The sequence below is a fragment of the Montipora foliosa genome, chromosome 9 (assembly GCF_036669935.1).
Source record: "Montipora foliosa isolate CH-2021 chromosome 9, ASM3666993v2, whole genome shotgun sequence".
Taxonomy (NCBI): domain Eukaryota; kingdom Metazoa; phylum Cnidaria; class Anthozoa; order Scleractinia; family Acroporidae; genus Montipora; species Montipora foliosa.
In genome coordinates, this window is record NC_090877.1 from 45056076 (window position 1) to 45077039 (window position 20964).

A 20964-nucleotide genomic window follows, 5' to 3' on the forward strand; every position below is an offset into this window, starting at 1 on the left:
GAACCCAAGAAACGACTGAAGAAGAAATCTATGGTCCGCGAAAGTCATCGCGCATTTGTTAGGAAAACAATCCCTCGGCACAGGAACAAATTGATAAACGGGGAGATCCTACCGTTTTGAAGAAGCTCAAATCCTTGCGATGTATCCTGCTGGATAAATTGTCGGAGCTCAAAATATTGGACAGTGAAATTATCGATTTGGTAGACGAAACGAAAATAGAAGAAGACGTGACCAATAGCTGTGGCTTCGCCAGCGCTATTCAAGCCTGCATAGTCGACCTAGAAACAGCAATAGAAGCTGAGGAAAATACTGGAAAGGGTCAGGATATACAAGGAACGACATTGGGCTCGCAAAACTCTAACTCGAGTATTCAGGCGGGAACACAATCAAACGCGTCAACAATTCCGACCCATGCAAAGTTGCCCAAACTGGAATTGAGAAAATTTTCAGGCGACCCAATCAACTGGCATCCCTTCTGGGAATCGTTTGAATCGGCCATTCACAAAAACACCACCTTAAGCGACGTGGAAAGATTCCAGTATCTCAAGTCGCTCCTTGAAGTTTCTGCAACCCAGACAATTTCTGGTTTAGCATTGACAAGCTCGAATTACGACCACGCGGTCCAACTTCTAGACAAGCGCTTCGGAAATAAACAAGTCATTATTTCGAAACACATGGAATTGCTCATGCAGCTTCCAAAAGTAAGCGACGGGAGCGACTTAAAGCAATTGCGCCAGCCTTTGTATCGAACGGAGGCGGCAGTTAGAAGTCTAAAAGGAATCGGTATTTCGACTGAGACATACGGAACATTTTTGACACCTGTAATTATTGGAAAGATCCCACAAGAGTTACGCCTCATCTTGAGTCGCGGCACATCAGAAGATTGGGACCTTGATACAATCATCAAGTCTTTCACAGAAGAATTGAAAATTCGAAAAAGATGTGCTTTGGGAACGGTAACAGAGCAAACAAAGTTAAAAGAAAAACGAGAGTTTGGTTTTGGAATTCGCACAGGTCAAAACAAAAGACTCCCCACATCGTCAACCCTGGTTGCAAACAACGAGAGACTGCCGCTATCTAAGGATAAATGGTGCACTTTCTGTTCTTTGTTACCGATCCAGAATCTAGAAAGAAAATTCTACGTCAAAAGGGAAAATGTTTTGGTTGTCTGAGGAGCGGTCATGTGAGTCGAGATTGTCAAGCAAGGTGTCATCGTTGTAGTGGGAAACATCACGTGGCTTTGTGCAGCGTTCAATACTATCCAGAGTATCCAATCACGACCAGAAGGGCTAGAGACAGCAATCAAGAACAAACTGTGAGTACAAACTTGTATTTTACTCAAGACGTTAATAACAAGTGCATCTTGTTACAAACGGCCAGAGCTAACGTCAGAAGTCCTCATGGAGGAAATTCTTGCAATGTGAGAATCCTTTTTGATTCATGTTCCCAAAAGTCTTATATAAGCTCACGGTTAAGGAGCAAATTGAGCTTACGACCAATTGGAAGCGATACAGTTCTAATACAAACTTTTGGAAACAATGAACCCTCATTGAAACAATGTAGCATCGTTCAGTTTGCATTGGAATGTCAAGACAATTTGACAGTGTTCATTAATGCTTATGAAGTTGAGTTGATCTGTGGTCCCATCACAAACCAGACCATTGAAATTGCACAACAGTATTACCCACATCTGCAAGGCTTACCTCTGGCTGATCACTCACGAGGTGATGAGGATCTAGAAATTGATGTCATGATTGGAGCAGATCATTACTGGTCTGTGGCTCAGAATCACGTGGTAAGGGGGTAGCTACATGGACCAGTGGCAATTCGTACAAGATTAGGATATGTATTGAGTGGTCCTGTGAATGCGGCAAGTGCGAATACACAGTTATCAACTGTTAACGTGTCCCATGTTTTGAAAACTGAATGTCAAATCATTGAAGAGAACTTAGTTTCAGATGATTTCTTACTGAAAGAGGAGCTAAGTAAGTTTTGGGACTATGACACTCTTGGAGTAAAGGATAGCGAGGGAGATTTTCTTGAAGACTATCTTATCAAAGTGAAGTTCAATGGAATCCGTTATGAAGTGTCTCTTCCCTTCAAGACTGAACACCCGATTATTCCAGACAATTACTTGTTGGCACAGAATCGCCTTGTTTCTTCATTGCAAAGATTAAGGTCCAAGCCAGGATTGCTCCAACAATATGACAGTGTCATCAAGGAACAATTAAATGCTGGTGTTGTTGAATTGATTGATAAGTGTCATGATTTAGATACCCTTCCTGGAACTGTACATTACATTCCTCATAAAGAAGTATTGAAAGAAGACAGAATCACTACTAAACTACGTGTGGTTTATGACGCCAGTGCTAAATGCCACAATGAACCAAGTTTGAATGACTGTCCCCTACCAGGTCCAGCCTTAACTCCATTGATCTTTGATGTCTTGCTGAGATTTCGCCTCCATAAAGTGGTTTTGATTGGTGATTTAGAAAAAGCATTCTTGAACATTGAAGTCAATCCAGCGGAGAGAAACTTGTTAAGGTTCCTATGGGTAGATGACATCAACTCCCCGAATCCAGAAGTGATCACACTGAGATTCACTCGTCTTGTTTTTGGTCTTGTTTGCTCTCCATTTATTTTGAATGTAACATTGAGGAACCACTTAACATGGTATGAGAACATTGATCCTGAATTTGTGGCTGCTGTTGTGAGAGCTTTGTATGTTGATGACTTTGCATCTGGAGAGAACTCGGTAACGAAGTGTTTTGAACTTTACCACAAGTTGAAGTTGCGGTGCAGGTAAGGAGGTTTTAATATGAGAAAGTGGGCATTGAACAGTGAAGAGTTAACTGAAATGATCAAAAGAGCAGAAGAATCTTTGTCTTGGGAACCGGAGCTGTCTTGTAAGGCTACTCCTACATTGACCGAGCCGAACATTGAGGAAGAAGATTGGACAGTGTCAAATTCAAACAACAATGTGAGCGAAGAAACCGTTGTCAAAGTAATGGGAGTTCAATGGGATCGGATGGAAGATAATTTCGAGTTTGATCTTGCTACCTTTTCTAGACAAGCCTTAGAGGGAACTTTCACTAAACGGACATTATTGAGCAGTACTGCTCGATTCTATGATCCATTAGGCTTGCTGTCACCAGTTATCTTACTCTTAACGTGCATGTTCCAAGAAATTTATCATTTAAAACTTGGTTGGGATGAAGCTTTGCCGGAAGGTCTCGCGTCACGCTGGAAGGAGTTACTACAAGACATGTGGGAAGTCTCAAGCATTGTAGCACCTCGTTGCATCCTGGGTGATGTTCAAGTCGAAGACGTCACGTCTATTCAACTGCATGGGTTCGCAGATGCTAGCAAGTCTGCGTATGGAGCAAATGTCTACATCAGGTTGACAACCTCTGGAACCAGTTCTGTTTGCCTTCTAGCGTCCAAAACAAGAGTTGCTCCCTTGATCGGTGAATCAATCCCTTGACTGGAGTTAATGGCCGCCTTGACACTTGCGAATTTGATGACAGCCGTGCATGAAGCATTGACCTGCACTATGAAGATAGACGCTGTTTTCAACTGGACTGACTCTCAGATCGTGTGGTGGTGGATCAATAGAGAGTTTAAACAATTCAAGCTGTTTGTTCAGAATCGAGTTCAGAAGATTCGAAGTCTGTGGAGTAAGGATCACTAGAGATATTGCCCGTCTGAGTCTAATCCTGCTGACATAGCGTCGCAAGGGTCAAAGAGTTCTGTTCTCGCTCACAGTGATCTGTGGTGGAAGGGAGCTCCATTTCTGAAAGAAGGAGAAGTTCAGTGGCCAAACCTACCTGATAATCCAATCGGTGAGAGTACATTCCCATTAGAAGTAACAAAGGAATGGAGAAGGAAACCTGAAATTTCAAATGTTATGACAGTATTCGTGCAGTGCTTTCAGAACATTTCAGAAGTCATCAGTCCAGAAAGATTTAGTAGTCTCAGTAAACTTGTCAGAGTAACCGCTCTTGTGCTGAAATTCATCCAGAAGCTCAAGAGGAAGATAGAAATAACTGACATCATTATGGAGGATCAGAATATTGCTTCGAAACACTGGTACAAAGACGTTCAAGCCAAACTTGAAGAAAAGGAGAAATCAAGTTCGACCTGGGAACAGTTAGGAGTCTTTAAGGATGCCGACGGACTTCTGCGATGCAAGGGACGAATCCAGAAGTCTTTACTTCCATACTCAACAAAACATCCCATTCTGTTATCTAGAAAGCAGCATTTCACTAAGCTCGTGATCATGCAGTCCCACGAAAACGTGAATCACAATGGAATTGGAGAAACTCTTACTGAAATCCGATCACAATTCTGGATAATCAAAGGAAGGCAAGCTGTTAAGGATGTACTTTCCAAGTGTGTTACGTGCAAGAAATTACAAGGAAGAGCCTACAGCTCTCCACCTACTCCACCACCACCTGCATTCCGAGTTTCAGAGGAAATGGCTTTCTCTAAAGTAGGTGTGGACTGCTGCGTCGGTGGGGAAGTAGTATACAAAAATTTGGTTTTATCAACGGAGTTGATAATGTAAATTGGCCACCGTTCATAGCTTCTAGAATCTCTGTATGGTGGCCAATTTACATTATCAACTCCGTTGATAAAACCAAATTGCTCTGTTTACATGTGCTTGTACAAGAGCTTTGCACCTTGAACTTACGCCAGACCTCTCCGCCAATTCGTTCTTAAGAGTGCTGAAGCGATTCTTCGGTAGAAGAGGACTACCGACCCTGTTCATTTCAGACAACGTGAAAACTTTCCGAGATGCAAAGGTTAAGAAGTTTGCTCTTGATCGGAACATTGACTGGAAATTCAATGTACCCACAGCCAGCTGGTGGGGCGGATTCTTCGAAATCTGTGTGAAACTTGTGAAAAGGTGTCTCAAGAAAGTGCTCGGAAATGCGAAGTTGAGTTATGAAGAGTTAGAATCTGTGTTGATCGAAACTGAAGGCGTTTTGAATTCTAGGCCATTGACCTATGTCTACGATGAGCTAACAGAAACTCCACTCTCGCCTTCTCATCTTGTAATTGGTCGTCGACTTCTAGATCAATCTCCTGCCATCACAGTAGCTGTAAACACTTTGCTTAGACGAGAGAGATATTTAGACGGTCTTCTCACCCATTTCAGAAATCGATGGAAGAAAGAATATCTTACAGGTATCCGCGAGTACCAGAAACTCAAGAGAGGTGAACCAAGAAGAACAATTCAAGTAGGCGACGTTGTGCACACCTATGCTGACAAGACACCCAGACAACAGTGGAGAATGGGGAAAGTAGAGAAACTGTTACAGGGACAAGACAACGTTGTGCGCGCAGCAGAAGTGGTAACAGTAGATAATTCTCTCCGCAAGACTCGCTTAAAACGTCCAATTCAAAAGCTCTATCCTCTTGAAATCAACGTGTGTGACGAACACGTAACTAATGCGAGAACAGGACAGTTTGAGAGTGGAATGAACATTCAGATAGTTAGAGATGAAGACATCCCTACAGTGATCACTGCTCCATGAACTGTCTGACCGTATCTTGAGCGTTTGACACTGAAGCTAAAGAGCTAAATTCGGTTTTGCGTTAAATCAGTCTGATTTGTTTAAACTTTCTTGATTGACTTCGACGTCATTCAGGGGGGAGTGTGTTGAAAACTGAAAACTAGTGTTACACGAGCTTTAGTTTGATTGACATGTGAGAGGAATTAGATCTTATCGAGTTTTTGGCGGTATTATATTTGTATTGGCGGAATTATATCTCGGAAATCTTAGGAAATCGTCTCTACCAGGAATTGTATTCTAAAAGGAAGTCATCTATCATTAAAGAGTTTGGATCATTGAAACATCTCATATTTTGCGCGTTCTCTTGACCAAATATGGTAAAATGGCGTAATAGTGGAATAATAAATAGATCTTATTCAGGGGCGTAGCCAGGGGAGGGTTGCAGGGGTTCCGGTACCTCCCCCCCTCTCGCGCCAAGGAACCCCCCTCTGCTATTTTTAACAGTGATTTTATCCCAGCAAGAGTGTAATGGACTCTCGATTCCCGAAATTCTTCGTTTTGTTGTATGCTTAGCGTTTCACTTGCATTTTCGGAGACATGAGCAGAGTTGGGATTCATGTGTAACAAGATGCACTTGTGTGCAGAAATGCCCGCGAATTTAGTAGACTATCCATTGGTGTTGTTCGAGCTGGTGGTTTTCGTAACAATGTCCCGATTGCACAAGATCGATGCATTCATTTAGCAAAAAGGTACGACAGCGAGAAGGGGGGGGGGGGGGGGCAGTCTCAGAAATTTTCGGGCAAAACGCTCAAAATTCAGGCAATAAAGAAACGATAAAAGATGGAATTAAAAAATATATAAATAAGGCAAAAATATAAAAAAGAGCACTTGAAAGTATAAAAATATTACTTCTGTAAGTTAATAGATATTAAAGTCCTTGCGGTTGATCTTAAAATATTTGAATTGCTCGGCTGCTGATCTGTTGATCGCTGGCATTTGCTGCAGTTTGCGCCAAACTTTCGCGCCATTTTTAAGGCGGCGCGAGAGATCAAAGATGAAGAAAGTTTTAGTTCGAACTTTCTTCGTGGTCTGTACCATCGAATCTTTGGGCGACGCCGGCATTCGAAACTTTCTCAGATCAAAGGGACTTTTAAGGTGAGTTCAAGCAGCCTTACGAGGCTTCAGGTAAATATTTCATTTAGCGTTAGCAATTTATTTTGCATAAAATTTATGTGAGGTTCTAAAAACTCTTTGTTTCGAATACGTACAGTTTCATGACTTTTAAGGATTTTAAACGAATATTTCTTTCGTACATTTTGAGGAAGTAAAAAACGGATTTCAGGAATCAAACATTCGGGCACTGTGTTAATATTCTCTCACCTCATTCACCGACTTCGGCGTCGGTGAATGAGGTGAGAGAATATTATATCCTCATTCATGGGCCTCTTCCAATGATAATTTTGTTTCAATGTACTTTTAGCGAGTGATCATACTGCAAGTTGAACACACCACAACACCAACCCGGTATGGCCAACACATCACGCATGTCCATGGCTACCAATTAACCGGATGGAATCCCTGTGCGCATGCGTGATGTGTTGGCAACACCGGGTTGGTTTTATGGTGCGTTTACCTTGCTTTTAATGTTTTTTTAAAGAAAAGCACTTGATTGGTCAGTTGTAATGACGCGGTGAAATAAAAGACTTGGTGGCTTTGCTGTTCTGAATGATGTAACAAAATGACCTCTGTGTTAGGTATCACGTGCACGTTTGTTGACGAATCTGAAAACTTTGACTTTGAAAAGAGTGGGAAAGGTTCATTCTCGCCTGACTACACATTGTGAAAAAGAATGTGGAAAAACATACACAGAAAGTCAAGAGGACAATAATTATACTCGGAGGAAACTATGTTTTGTAATCCGGCTTTTTATTCAGCAGAATTTTATTCCAATCAAAAGCAGCCCCAATATACGAAGGTGGCCGATATCCACGATGCTATTAATGTCTACTTAACTCTACATTTAAGTGATTTATGTCCCTTTAAAGAGCTTTTGCCTGACTGAAGCTTTTATGTCGTTATCTAAGCTTGAGGTTTAGGAACTTCCTCAACAAAGATTCGGGACACTGCATTCCAACCTGTGTGGGCATCAGCATTTCCATATCCATTACAATTGCCGACCCAGAATCCCACGCGCACCCTTCCCTTGTGAATGTTGTTGCAGTGCCCTTCAATATGGCGGACGCGGAGAGGAAGTTCACCTGCCAAGCGTAAGAACACAACACCATCAATAGGAAGGGGAGCCGAGCATTCAGCACCATTGAAAGTGAAGTACCAGCGTTTACAGCAATTAGTGCAGCCATAAACTCGCAAAGTACCAGTCCAGGCCACATGAAGAGCTGTATCAGAGAAGTTCTTGGTGAACACGCAATCCTGTGTAATAAAAATCGTCTTATATTAAATGTATGAGCGGCCATAAAAGTAGAGATAATTTCAGCTCCCAGAAGTCGGTAATAAATCACTATACTATTGTTTTTAATTATCATTCGATTATGACTATCAGTTGTACTTTAACAAATTGATGTCAGTTTTTCATGCGTCTGTCCTGTTATTGATCATAACATTGTCAAAGTAGCTGAGGATCCACGATGCGATAGCCGAGTGGATCCGCAGACTACTCCGTTAACAATGTTATGACGAAATTCATTGTCAATAACAGGACAGACGCATGAAAAACTGACATCAATTTGTTTCTTACAATAACAAAAAGGCAGAGGGGTCAAAATTAAGTGAAAACACGAGAAGAACGCGAGACAAAAATGCGGAAACTTCAATTTCATGCAATATATCCACAATATCGCATAAATTATAAATTTATGTGTCTGTCCGCCTATTGACAATAAAAATTAGCCAATGAGCGCGCGAGAATTTTGCAGTAATTGTAAAAAAAATAATTATGCAAATCAATAAGAAAAAAATCCAGAAAAGATAAAATAAGGAATCACTAAATGAACCTTGAAATGTAAGTTTTAGGAAAAGCATATCCTTCTAAATTTCGGGCAAAGTGAATCAAATATTTTACCTCGAATTGTTTTCCTTTTTTTTTTTTGTAGTAAAGATTCAGCCCTTAAATCTATCCATTTTTAAATATTTAATAGAAGAAATTAATATCTACTAAGCAGACTAATTTATCTGTTTACTTCAGGAGAAATGACCTCTTCCAGGAAATGACGTGCACATGTGTTTCGCTTTCTTCAGCGACTGTTTACCAACGATATAAACATGTCTTCTCTGTTGCCAAAAAGATAATCTGTTGCTCACCTTAATCAGGCCATTATCTTTGCCATCGCCAATGTTATTCCAGGCGCACTCCTTCCAGTTCTTAAAAGCCATCACACCTGGAGCTACAGTTGCCCCGGTCTCTCCTCGCTCTCCTTTTTGACCGGGAGGGCCCTGGACACCGCGTTCTCCCTTTGCGCCATCCTTTCCATTTGCACCAGCAGGACCCACTACCCCACGAGGTCCCTGGGGTCCAGCCTTACCGGGCTGTCCTTGGTCTCCTTTGGTCCCCTCACGACCATCTCTTCCGTCACGGCCTGGTAACCCAGGGGACCCAGGCTTTCCATGCATTCCAGGAATGCCTCCATAGAAAAGGGAAACAGGCTGTTCGTTTAAAAGAAAAAAAAAGGGAGAAATAAATTCCCTGATTATTCACAGTTAAGGCTAAATCTAATTTCTAATCATGCAAAACGAGCGACACCTCCTCTTCACACTTACTGACAACCCACGCCCCACAGCGTCCCTTTCGCCCTCCCCTCCCCATGGAAAACTTCTTTTGTTTTGAGGTGACTCGTTAATTTTTATCAATGTATCCCTAATTGAGAAAACAAGTTATTTAGTTTTGTATCTACTGAACCAGCGGTTTACGTTTTGCTCACCGCATTGTTGGGTAGTTGGCTGCTCTTGTTGCTCGCTGCAGCAAAGTAACTCAGGATCGCAAACACAAGTGAAAACACCAAGGCCGGGGTTGAATTACATCGAAAATGAACCATTTCGTTTCGCTGGGATCTGTAACGAACACAATCAAGTAACAAAAATTGGTAACATTTTTCCATGAAATATAGGTGAGGACCTTAATAAGTTAAAATTAAATGCAAAGCTTTTGCTTTTCATTTAGATATTTCCACACCCCATCGCGCAGTGTTAATCAACTCCGCTTTTTGTTTCGCTAAACATTACGGCAAAAAATAATCGGAATAGTTGCATCTGGATTTTTTCCCTTAGTTAGTTATCTCCGCCATTTATAACTCCAGAAATTTGCGCTTTTTTTAATTCACCGAGCTACTGGTATAATCTCTTACTTCAGAGACAATGCGATCAATTTTTTTTAAAAAGAGAAAAATACTGGCGTACTTTAGATGAACTTGTTTGACCAAAGTTTTCATCTAAATTAATCTGCCAGAACAATATCTACGGAAATGTTTAGCTTCGTCTTTCTCCCAGCCGAAAAAAAGACTCTAAAAGCCTTATTACTTTTACCGCCGAGGAATGAGAAAATGGGGGAGAAGACCATACCTGAATTCGCAAAGGAAACTCGCTTTCTGTTTGTTCAAGTTCCTGCGTAACAATTCCAAAGTCAGGAGTTGATAACAACATTTGTTGGAGAACGAATTTTATAATCTCTTCTGTTGACTTATCTTGTCACTTTTTCAAGTCCGCTAAATCATTAGTTGATAGAATATTAATAGTTATCCGTTACCATCAACGGAATTGTTTCAGCTGTCAAACAAAATGTTAAATTTCATTCCCGTTTCTTTTGTTTGCATAATAGCTAAAGAATATTCCCCCTTCCTGTAATCATTTATCTCACTTTACTCACTAACTGCAATAAAGTTACGACTACTTGCTTTTCCCCGTTGATTCATGGCCCTAGCTCATATCAGCGGAAAAAATCTCGTTCCGTTACTAACAATATAGACCTCGAATTCGGTTAGTACGACTGAGATATGTATTCTTCATGTATTCTCATCGATTGACGCATAGTCGCATACTATATGGGTAAAAGTGTGGAAACTGGTATACACGGGTAACCTTTGTTTGATTTAACCAATGGCAACTTGATTATTTTAGCTCTCAGAAATTGATAGTATCCTCTTCCCGTCCAACAATTAATTTCCTACCTTGAATTTGCTAGCTGAACTTTTAGTGCGAAAATTTGCAAAAATAAACCTACTGAAACGTACTAAGTTTCTCTTACCGATAGCTAAATTGGCAAATCACTGACCCACGTCTTTAATAAGTGACTGATATTCCAGAAAGGACTGTATTTTCCCTCCTGCGAATCGTTTAGAAAACATTCAGGTAGGAATCTCCAGTGTTTTTGGCAACGAAAATTCTCGACAGTTTGGCCGCTACTGAACGAATATTTATATCTCAGCGTCTTGCTGAATGCACATACTGAATTTATAAGTACAGCCTTGAAGTGCTCGCACTAGATTCGTATGCCTTCACTTTCATTGCTCCGAAAGAGGTTGAAATGTTTCAGAGAAATCAATAAATTTAATGACCATATCCGATCAAAAAAGGTGGCATCTAATAACTAACTTCCCATAATGGCCGCTTTACCTCGTCAGTTGCCAAACGAGTCGAGGCATTTAAGTAAACAAGAAACCAAATTAGCGGTCATTAACTAGTGCTACTGAGAACTTGTGATCACTCACCGTCTATCTGTTTCTCTTACTCTTGTTTTTGGACAGTCTAATCCGCGTCCTCCGTCCTGGACAGTGGTACATTCTTTTCAAATTTGTAAATTTCATGATCGCTTTGTAATCTTCACACAATGTTTTTTTCCGAATTTAATTTGTATCACCTTTCATTTCGCTGTCACCCATTGAAGGTGTAGGTCCTGGCAGTCGAAAGCTGGTGGTTCCTTTTTAACCAGAGAACGTTTTATTATTATGTTTAATTAAGTCTGCTTTTAAAAAAGTGACTTGTCGATAACGTTGGACTGTTTAAAGAGTATTCGACAATGTCGGATTTGTGTCGCTGCATAAGTTTTGAAATAAGAAATTTTCATATATTCACGGTCACCTTAAGGTACCGTTGGAATTATTTGTTCTTCAAGTGGCAAACGAGGTACACGTTCTTTTCTTATGTTGCTTTAACACTACTTTAATACGAGTTAAGAGGAAATTTATCTCATTTAATTATTTAATTTAATATCTTTGGTATAACTGAAGCGCTCTGGAAAAATCGGTGACACTAGTTCTAATTGCACTTCTGACATTTCGTGAACATTTGACGATACTGTAATGGTTGAGAGTTCGGTTTGAGAACAGATCAGTGGAAAATTTTTAGCGAGACGCAGGAAAGAAAAGGATGCTGATAATGATCCGAAAAATCTACGACTCAGATAGGGGTTGTTTAGCAGTTGAAAATCAGGGAAATTAATAAACAGCGAAACTCCCACCACAATTACTTTTTCTGTAAATGAACGTAGGGCATTCACGAGTTGCCAAAGGGAGATGAAGACTTGCACACAAAATGTTCAGTGACCGAGCCAGTTTTTTAGTAATTCTTATGGGAAAACTGATCTTGGGATAAACTTGAATATTGAAATCTTTGCTCTTGAGATTTGCTCATAATGGCACAACTCGAACGCTTTTCTTGTTTTGCGCTGTTTTGTGAATGCATTAATAACTGATCAGGAGATCTAGAACGTTTTTCTCACATCATGTTTTTTATGTTGGTCCCTTTTCCGATAGACAACAGTTACATATAGAATACAAGTAGTAAAAATGAAGTAAAGTCAAAGCTATAAACACTTTCCTTCCCATTTTACTATCAATTCGGATTCAGAGCAGCTGATGATGTAATTATTAAATACGACCCTTGTGTTATAGACAGAGCGCTCACATTCCCCCAGTATTCGTATGTCTTGTGTGCGATTTTTGTGTGCGTTGAGTTTCAAGTTCCAGTCGTCTACTCATGATCGCACGGGGTTGTTCTTCCGCTTAAAAATAATACTGAGTTCATATGATCCGCTTTGATTTGATCCACAGTCTCCCCATTTTGCATAAGTGACTTGTGCTCAGTTTCTGCAATGATTATTCCATTATTGTTTAGTACGCAAAGAAGGAATCAAGTTAAATCTTCTCATTCCATCTGAAGACTTTTTCGGGACAAATTTTTTTTTTCAAATCAGAATCGAACGTCTATTTCAATTAATGAATGAGATGGATATATTTTTATTTTCTACCGACTTTTAGCTTCGACGATTCTTGTACACTTTTTGAGAAAGTACTTCCTTTGTCGTGGAAAATTTCGCATTTTTTTACCGCGCACTACTTTTTATTGCCTTCTCGACTTGTTTTGTTGAGAGAGAGGACAAAATTAACTATTTTTAAAGTAAAATAAAGTTCCGGTTGTATTTTATCAGCACAAATCTCTTTCCCCTTCAAATATTAGTCTTGTTTATTCTCTTGAAATCTGACTATCGAAAATCGTGCTAGTTACAGCCTCAAAAATATCATAAAAAGAGCCACACTTTTTTTTGGAGAAGCAGGAGGTGATTCAAAGTTTGCATTAAGTACGCTAGTATGCTTACAATAACGTTATTGCAATTTTCAAAATGAATCAGTGTTTCCGTCGAAAATTTGAAATTGAGATGATTTACAATAAGAAATCTTCGCAGAATAAAGTTTCCGAGATTTGAGAAGACACTCAAGGATTTGTCTTTCGTAGAAATGAAATGTGGCAGCAGAGTGGATTTGTTAATTTTATGGTGTGTTGATAAACCTTCCTACCGCGATAATCTGATCCGATAACCAACTGTGACTCGATCTATACGAGTATATGCATAGTTTTATACTCTCTGTAATGCTAGGATCAAGCCCTTTGATTCGATCATTAGAAATCGCTTATATTGATCTGCGTTTTCACCTTGCGGCTCTTTCCAATGATTGGCGTGATCTTGTCTGTCGGGTTGCAATTTGGTTTGTGGCCGGTCAATTGCTTAAGTTTCATTGCTCGCCTGTTGATTTTACAGGTTTTGTGCATCGATTATCTTTCTTTACTGATGAATTAAGTAAATGACATATGTCTTGGGCAGAAAAGCGGTTTTTGTTGAATACATTTATCTCATGTTGCTACGTACGTATATGTATTTACTTTGTAGTGATTTGAAAATTTAATTTTAAGGCAGAAGGTAAAGCGAATTAACAACCCATTATCCGTCAGTCAAAAGTTCGGAAAAATATTTACTCTCAAAAGTTAGGCTATGTAAAGCATTGTGTTGTATGTTTGTCACTCAAATGCGGATAATTGCACGGTGAACCACTGGAACGCAAGACTTTTTTCTCTTGTTCTTAATTTCTTTTACGACACTTACAAGGTCTATGTTGGGGGGAAGCCATACAAAATTCTACAGCCTTGCCCTTGTATTAAATAAAATGTCTACAGCTAAACTGACCGAGGACAAAAGCTTTTTTAATTGGGGAAATGTGAGAAAATTAATTGCAAACCAGACTGCTTCAAACGATGGTAAATCGAAAGGGAAAAGCCCCGAAATACGGCATCAAAATATGAGTGGACAAACTAAGCCCCCATGAGTCTGAGAATGGAACCCGAGTCACAGTGGTCGAGAACGAATTCTCTCATCAAAGCACCAACCCTGCACTCCCGTAACAATTGGAAAAAAAAAGTAAACATAAACACGAACCTGACTGAACTACATCTCCCAAATCTATTAAACACGAGACAACTTCCACTGATACCAAACTGAGATGCGAAGCTTCATCGCCGACTTCAGATATCTCTTCCATTCCTTTTGTTCTTTGTCGTTGTACATCGTCTACTTCTTGCATTATTCTAGCGAAGGTCGAGTCGATGGAGATTTCGTAATAAACAATGAATATTTGGTTCTTTGAATCGTAACGTTTTAAGCCATAGTCAACCTGGTTGAAAATGTCCCCTAACTTGTCAATGATGAATATTTCGTTTTTAATTTGAAGACGCATTCGCGTTTTGCACCTTCAGTTCTTTTCTTGATCATATTTTCAGCCAGGGAAACCTTCAAAATTGGCACCCAAGGCCTCCAAAAAGGGCAAAAAAGCGAGAAAACTAAAGAACTTCAATTGGAACTAAAAATTATTCATAAACACGAGCAGGTTAGAATTTCGTGCCTCTTTGGATACGTCGAAGGACCATTTATACTCGTTTTAGAGTGATAAAGACTGTGTGAATAGCAGTTTTGTAGGTGTCTCCTTTTCAGTTAACTTTCATTAAAAAAAAGCGCTAAGATGTTTCAATCAGAAAGGCGTATAGTTTTTTCGAGCGTGTCGCAATCGGATTTTAACATTTTAAGATGTCCAACATGAATATTATTCATTCTCATTTGTGAGCAAACGTATTTCCGCCTGCCGAAGATAATTGCTACTTTTCGGCGAAGAGAATCAAAACCAAGAATGTGAAATACCCTTCGTTGTTTTCTATTTTAGACGTATTTAGTGGTAACGAAAGAACGATGAAACCCGCGACGGAAAATTTTACGAGCGGCGAAGAGTACTTATCCCAATTCTTCTCGCTGCATGGCGACACACTTGCACGCGTGCAATTCCCGCCAATATTGCTGTACTCTCTCGTCAATGCTGCCCATCCACCGAGGATAATCCACAAAGAAAGCGCGCCAACTCAGTGTGGAATTAGCTCTTTTAAATACAAGCCAACATTTCATTGTGACACTTGAATTTTGTTTTGCAGTTGACAAGTAAACGTAAAATTGCGAAAAGCTATTAATTCATACAACTTTGTTTTGACTCAGACGTAACAATTTATGCAATGATGACGTATTACTTGCTAGAGTCTTAAGTCCTAACAAGAGAATATGAAGTCATGATAAAAGTCAAAAGCCTACAACTCTCATTCTTCGTCCATGGTAACTTAAGATAAAATCACTTTTTCATCACAAAGACCACTTGTATGAATTATCGCTCTCAAATGTCAAAAGTCATATAGAAAGCAAGCTTCTGGGACTGTGACTATTTCTACATTGCAAAGACTAAACGAAGATTAAATGACAGAAAAACTGAACACTTTAACACAAGCGGTAAAAGATCACCATTCAGCTATCGCCGACCATATCACAACGACTGGACACAACATCAAATGGGACAATTTTGATATTGCATCGGGAAAAACATGTTATCGTTGTAAAATAAAAGAAGCATTGTATGTCCAGGAGCTAAAACCCTCTATGAATTCAAACGTTAGCACTGAGAAGTTGTTACTATATTAGTAATAATCAACAAGTGTAAATGCTTTCTTGCTATTTTAAGATCGTTTTTAATACAGTACCTAGATCTGTGGAATATTTCATGTAACTGACATGACGATATTCGGGATAGTTGACATGAAGGGTAAATGGAGAGCGTGCGGATATTCGATGAGTTTAGTTCAAACGTCCACTGAATTCTACAACTGGCAACGAGGATGCTTTTTAGGGTGTAAATAACGTTCGTGACAGAAAATGAATTTGAGAGATTTGGATATTGGGGGAATTCAACCATTTCATCCCCAATAGTGATCCGAGTAGTGTGGGCACTGAGTGGAAGCGATGGCTTCATAGTTTTGAACTGTACTTGGGGGGAAAAGGTTTCATTATTATTCCCGACAAAGATGATAACAAAGTGCAAAGGTGATCATTGCTTCTTCATTGCGTTGGACCAGATATATAAGATATTTATAATGTTCTGCGTGATACAGGGAGTGCAAAGGAGTATCAGAATGACGATCATGCGTTAACTCCACACTTCGGCGCATGAACACTCAAGTGAAAACTCCACACGAGCCACATTTATTCAGAGAAATGGTGCAACGGGAAGATGAAGCATTTGATCAATTTGCAGTATGACTGCGGCGGAAAGCATAGAAGTTCGATTGTGGAGATCAAATGGAAGCTTAGATCCAGGATCAAATTATCTCAAAGTGTCGTTCCAATGAGTTACGGCGTAAACGTTTGGAAAACGGCGAGACACTCACACTGCAATACTCACAAGAAATTACCCGGAATTATGAGGCAGTCAAAAGGTCGACCTAGAGTGTGAGTCTACCAAGGGGATCAGTAAATCGAGTCAATGATAGAATGCCCGGACGGAATGGTCGAGATAATGCGCCGCAAGGAGGGGTCGAGGGTTATCATTGTGGTAGGCGTGGTCATTTTGCCAAGGATCCCCAGTGTCCGGCCAGGGAAAAAACGTGCTCCAAATGTTCTCAGCCGGGGCAGTTTTCAAATTTAAGCAAAACCAAATTTAGAAAAAGTTTCGAGTAGATCCCGGGTTCGGTACACGCAGGCTCAAGATTGTCAGGAGGAAGAAGACGAGTATGTCTTTGCAGTCATTGGAGGGAGGATCACAGTATACATTAGGGGTATCCCAGTGAAAATGATCATTGATTCTGGAGCAGGTGCAAATGTCATTAGTACAGCATTGTAGGAGCTATTGAAGAAGCAACATATTGCGTGTCACGAAAGGATGCAAAGAAGCTGCATGCTTATGGTGCAGTTACACCTCTTGAAGTCATAGGAACGTTTATAGCAAATCTGACAGTAGGCAGCAAATGTGTTTGAGCTGAATTTACCGTTACCAAGGGGTAAAAAGAACCACTACTAGGAAGCGAATCAGCCATTGAGCTTGGAGTCCTAAAATTGCAAGGCCCGTTGAATCTTGTGGCAGATTACAGTGAGATAGCCACAAGATACAAGCATATATTTACAGGAATAGGAAATTTCAAGGACTTTCAACTGAAACTTCATATCGATCAGCAGATCCAGCCGGTTGCACAACCTTTGAGGCGGCCTGCATTTAGCTTAAAGGAAAAGATCGAGAGAAAACGTGACGCATGATTAAAGGTAGACATCATTGAGAAGGTTGATGGCTTAACTCCGTGGGATTTTGGGGTTGTACCTAAGCCAAATCATGTGAGGTTATGTATGGACCTGTCAGAAGTTTCATGTGTATCTTTATGGGTTGGATATTGAACTGTGGACGGACCACAAACCTGTGGAGTTCATTTACTCAGCGCGGTCTAGGCCTTCAGCGAGAATTGAGCGACGGTTGTTGCAGTTACAACCATATTCATTCTCTGTGAAGTATTTGCCAGGGTAAATGAACAATGAAGATACGTTGACACGCCTCACGAAGACTGAAAAACCACAGCCTAGGAATGTAGCAGAAGAATACATCAGATTCGTAAACAATACAGCAGTGCCACGAGCGATGACTACAGAAGAAATAGAAGGAGAGTCTGCAGTAAATAAAGAATTGAAAGATGTAAGACAAATCATTAATTAAGATGGGAAATTGGGAGACTCCCATCTGTGCACAGAACAAACCAACCCGAGAAGAGCTTTGTCTTTTTGGGAACATTGTACTTCGAGGAACCAGAGTTATTGAACCTAAGAGGCTACGTGTAAAAGCAATTGAATTAGCCAATGAAGGACACCAAGAGATCGTAAAAATGAAGCAACGCTTGCCGATAAAGGTCTGGTGGCCAGGTTGTGATAAAGAAGCTGAAGCATTTTGCAGAACATGCCATGGGTGTCAAGTTGTGAGTGGACCGAGCAATCCCGAACCTCTTCACCTGAGTGACTGAATTGCCTCAAAGACCTTGGCAAGACATTTCAATTGATTTCATGGGTTCAGTGCCATCAGGAGACTATGTCTTTGCAGTGACTGACTATTACATTAGATACGAGAAAGTTAGCATCTCAAACAAAAGCACAGCAGATGTGGCCATCAGCTGTTCTATTCCAAATTGAAAGTTAATTACCCCCAATTTTCTTTTTCGATACCGAGAGTACTTGCTAAGTTCTGCTTTCTCCGCATAGTTTGAACCGCGTAAAAATATCCCTGTATTAATAAACACCACCCATAGGAAATCCGAGAGTCTCGGGATGCGCAGAACGTATGCGCAATAACAATAGCAGGCACCTCTCTAATTTGATTGCATATCTTCGGAAACTGAACAAGGGAAAGATCATAAACGACACCACTTACCAGCATATATATCTTACTCCATACTCATGGCGTACTCTACGGCTTTCCAGAGGTTTACAAGCAGGGTTGCCCTTTTCGTCTCACCGTCTCGTCAGTTAACACGTACCAGTAATGTTATCGCTACGCAGCTTAAATGTTGTATTAGTAATTATTTCATTTTTTAATAGTACCCGTAACATCAATTCGTTTTTTCCCCTATAAGGACAGATTAGCTCGATCTCTTATGTCCAAAGTTATCTATAAAGCTAGTTGCTGGGATTGTAATGAATTACATTGGTAAAACAAGGCGTAGGCTACATGACCGAAAATCTGAACACTTCAAGGCGTTGCTAAGTAACAAAAGGGAGCTTAAGCAACAACAACAGCAACGGCAACGAGAACGTGATCTCAAAATATAAATTCGCGTTATTTTAATCGCTTCGTGACTACTTGTGGCAAGGGTGTGGTAGTTCCTCAAAAACGAAAATTTATCCTCAAGTGCTGACGTTCTTGATAAAACCTCAAATTTGGCTATTTTACGTTTTTGTTTTGCAGACAGCGGCAAAGAAATGGACAAAAGTGAAAAACGCACGTGCAGGGCCTGCAAAGCTATAGATCGTTTTCACGTGACGTCACAGCGGCCATGTTGGTGTACAAGAACAATAGACGTTATCTCCTTTGGGAACCAAACTCTATTTTTATGCATATTCCATGCATACATTTTGTATTGTTTTGTAAAATAATATGGCCGCCAAGTCACGTGAATGAAAACCATCTATTGTTTTTGCCCACTAAATATGCAAATTTGTGACGTTCTCGTTGCCGTCGCCGTTGTCGTTTCTTAAGCTACTTAATTGCTGATTACGTAATCTCAACTAGTCACAACTTAAAATGGGACCACTTTGGAATTCTAGCCACCGAGAGGTCTGACCGACATTGTACCATAAAAGAAATTCTTTTTATTCGTGATCTTCAGCTATCCTTAAAAGAATACATCAGCAGCAAAAAGCTGTATCTTTAAGTTTTACATGTGTATTAGGTTTATGCATTTACAGTGTATATATTTTCTCTTTTGTTTTCATTGTTTCTTGTATATCTTTGTAAAGTGTTAAATTACCTCCTTTTGTTGCTATCAATATTCCCTCATAAGCTACTAAAGTTACTGTTATATATTTCAAAAAAATTTAGCTGACGGTTACTTCTGAAGATGTATGTTGAGATGATTCGAAACGTTAAGTCAATAAAAAACTTTTCAGTAATGCGCTTGTTTAACCTCATGTTTGTCACCGCAGTTTGCGTTATTTCCAATCAAGCTAATTACTCTTGGGACTGTATCATGCTTTAGTGAACTGGATATCCATTGTTTGAATTCAAATAACCCCCCAAAATGAACTGTATTATGGGATTTGCGAAAATAGCGAATTATCATTAATTTGAAAGATTGCAAGCTGGTTATGGATTATGGGGAAAAGATGATTTACTTTTTAAATATGGACATATACGTAGGACCTTGAACTTGGAAATGTTGCTTGATCCGTCACCTCAGTAACCACTCGACCACCACACCGCAAGCACTATTTTCAACACTATTTGATAATGCTGTATTATCACTCGGCAACAAACAATATTAACACTGCAAAATGTCTGTTACCAAATCTCACGAGAAAGCTAAACATTTTAAAATCAAAGCTTGCGCTTACGCCTTATTAATATAGCTTAGGCCTAATCACCCTTTAGCAATGATATTTAATGGGAGAGTTAAGAAATTTATTGCCCAGAGGAAATAAATGGATTTATGCCGAGTGAGACATGCTTAGTTTACTTAGTTATTTCCCATGTTGCAGTTTGGGTATTTCTGTCATCCGGGATTTTCTCTAGATCATTCACCATTTGTGCAAGCTTGGAGGAGGCTGATTCAACAGAGTCAAATCAATTTTTCTCAGTCCCAACCCCCCTATTTTTACTTTCTTGTGGATGGCGTGTGTCCCCTCACCTTTGCTGGGATCGTGTCTTCTATATTTGGGTATTTCCTACGTTACCATGCTGATTTTAAATAAACGGCCTAGCCCATCAGGGCTTGGCCAAATATCCCAAACATATGTGGTATCATTTGTGTCCCAGCAAACGGAGCTCGCCCAGAGAAATGCTTTGCCAGCAATATCAGTCACACTGTATGGAACATGAAGCATAAATAAAAACCTTTTTTTAAAGAGCGCAGTGTCTTGATCTTCAGTGGTAAAACGGAAGGCAGAAGTTCCCATAGAGTTGAAACTCCGGGTTCCAATCCAATCCCCTGATATGATTTTATTTTCCTTCTTTTCTCTGCTACCATAAGTCCTGGGGTACAGTGTCCTAAATTGACGATAATAGTAAATTCAAAGCGTATTACGAATTAACGATAATTGTTAATTTGGAGA

General features: G+C 39.9%; 3 protein-coding genes across 3 annotated transcripts in view; 2 read left to right on the forward strand and 1 right to left on the reverse strand.

Annotated features, from left to right (window-relative positions):
• Positions 1-2806, forward strand: part of LOC137971866 (uncharacterized) — a 6898-nt gene extending 4092 nt beyond the window's left edge. The window contains exons 2-4 of the mRNA XM_068818614.1: positions 63-1014; positions 1122-1795; positions 1889-2806. Of these exons, the coding sequence (XP_068674715.1) occupies positions 63-1014; positions 1122-1795; positions 1889-2806 (2544 nt within the window). The remainder of the gene's footprint in view (positions 1-62; positions 1015-1121; positions 1796-1888) is intronic.
• A 12-nt stretch (positions 2807-2818) lies between these two features.
• LOC137971867 (uncharacterized) lies at positions 2819-5540 on the forward strand. Its single transcript, XM_068818615.1, has 3 exons — positions 2819-3467; positions 3729-4496; positions 4777-5540. Exons 1-3 carry the CDS (start codon positions 2819-2821, stop codon positions 5538-5540), a joined length of 2181 nt encoding a protein of 726 aa, XP_068674716.1.
• A 1884-nt stretch (positions 5541-7424) lies between these two features.
• On the reverse strand, positions 7425-10228 carry LOC137969990 (collagen triple helix repeat-containing protein 1-like). Its single transcript, XM_068816419.1, has 4 exons — positions 10092-10228; positions 9455-9584; positions 8838-9179; positions 7425-7949 (listed from the first exon to the last, which is right to left on the reverse strand). The coding sequence occupies exons 2-4, from the start codon at positions 9566-9568 to the stop codon at positions 7599-7601; spliced, it is 807 nt and encodes a 268-aa protein (XP_068672520.1). The 5' UTR covers positions 9569-9584; positions 10092-10228; the 3' UTR covers positions 7425-7598.
• Positions 10229-20964: the final 10736 nt, after the last annotated feature.

Bases quoted from the DNA above. Each gene is read 5' to 3' on its own strand.
- LOC137971867 (XM_068818615.1), top strand. From the start codon at position 2,819: ATGAGAAAGTGGGCATTGAACAGTGAAGAGTTAACTGAAATGATCAAA. The intron at 3,468-3,728 runs GTGAATCAATCC...CTGCTGACATAG, and splicing joins AAGAGTTGCTCCCTTGATCG to CGTCGCAAGGGTCAAAGAGT. The intron at 4,497-4,776 runs GTGTGGACTGCT...TGTTCATTTCAG, and splicing joins AATGGCTTTCTCTAAAGTAG to ACAACGTGAAAACTTTCCGA.
- LOC137969990 (XM_068816419.1), bottom strand. From the start codon at position 9,568: ATGGTTCATTTTCGATGTAATTCAACCCCGGCCTTGGTGTTTTCACTT. The intron at 9,180-9,454 runs GTGAGCAAAACG...TTAAACGAACAG, and splicing joins GCCAACTACCCAACAATGCG to CCTGTTTCCCTTTTCTATGG. The intron at 7,950-8,837 runs GTGAGCAACAGA...TTTATTACACAG, and splicing joins AAGATAATGGCCTGATTAAG to GATTGCGTGTTCACCAAGAA.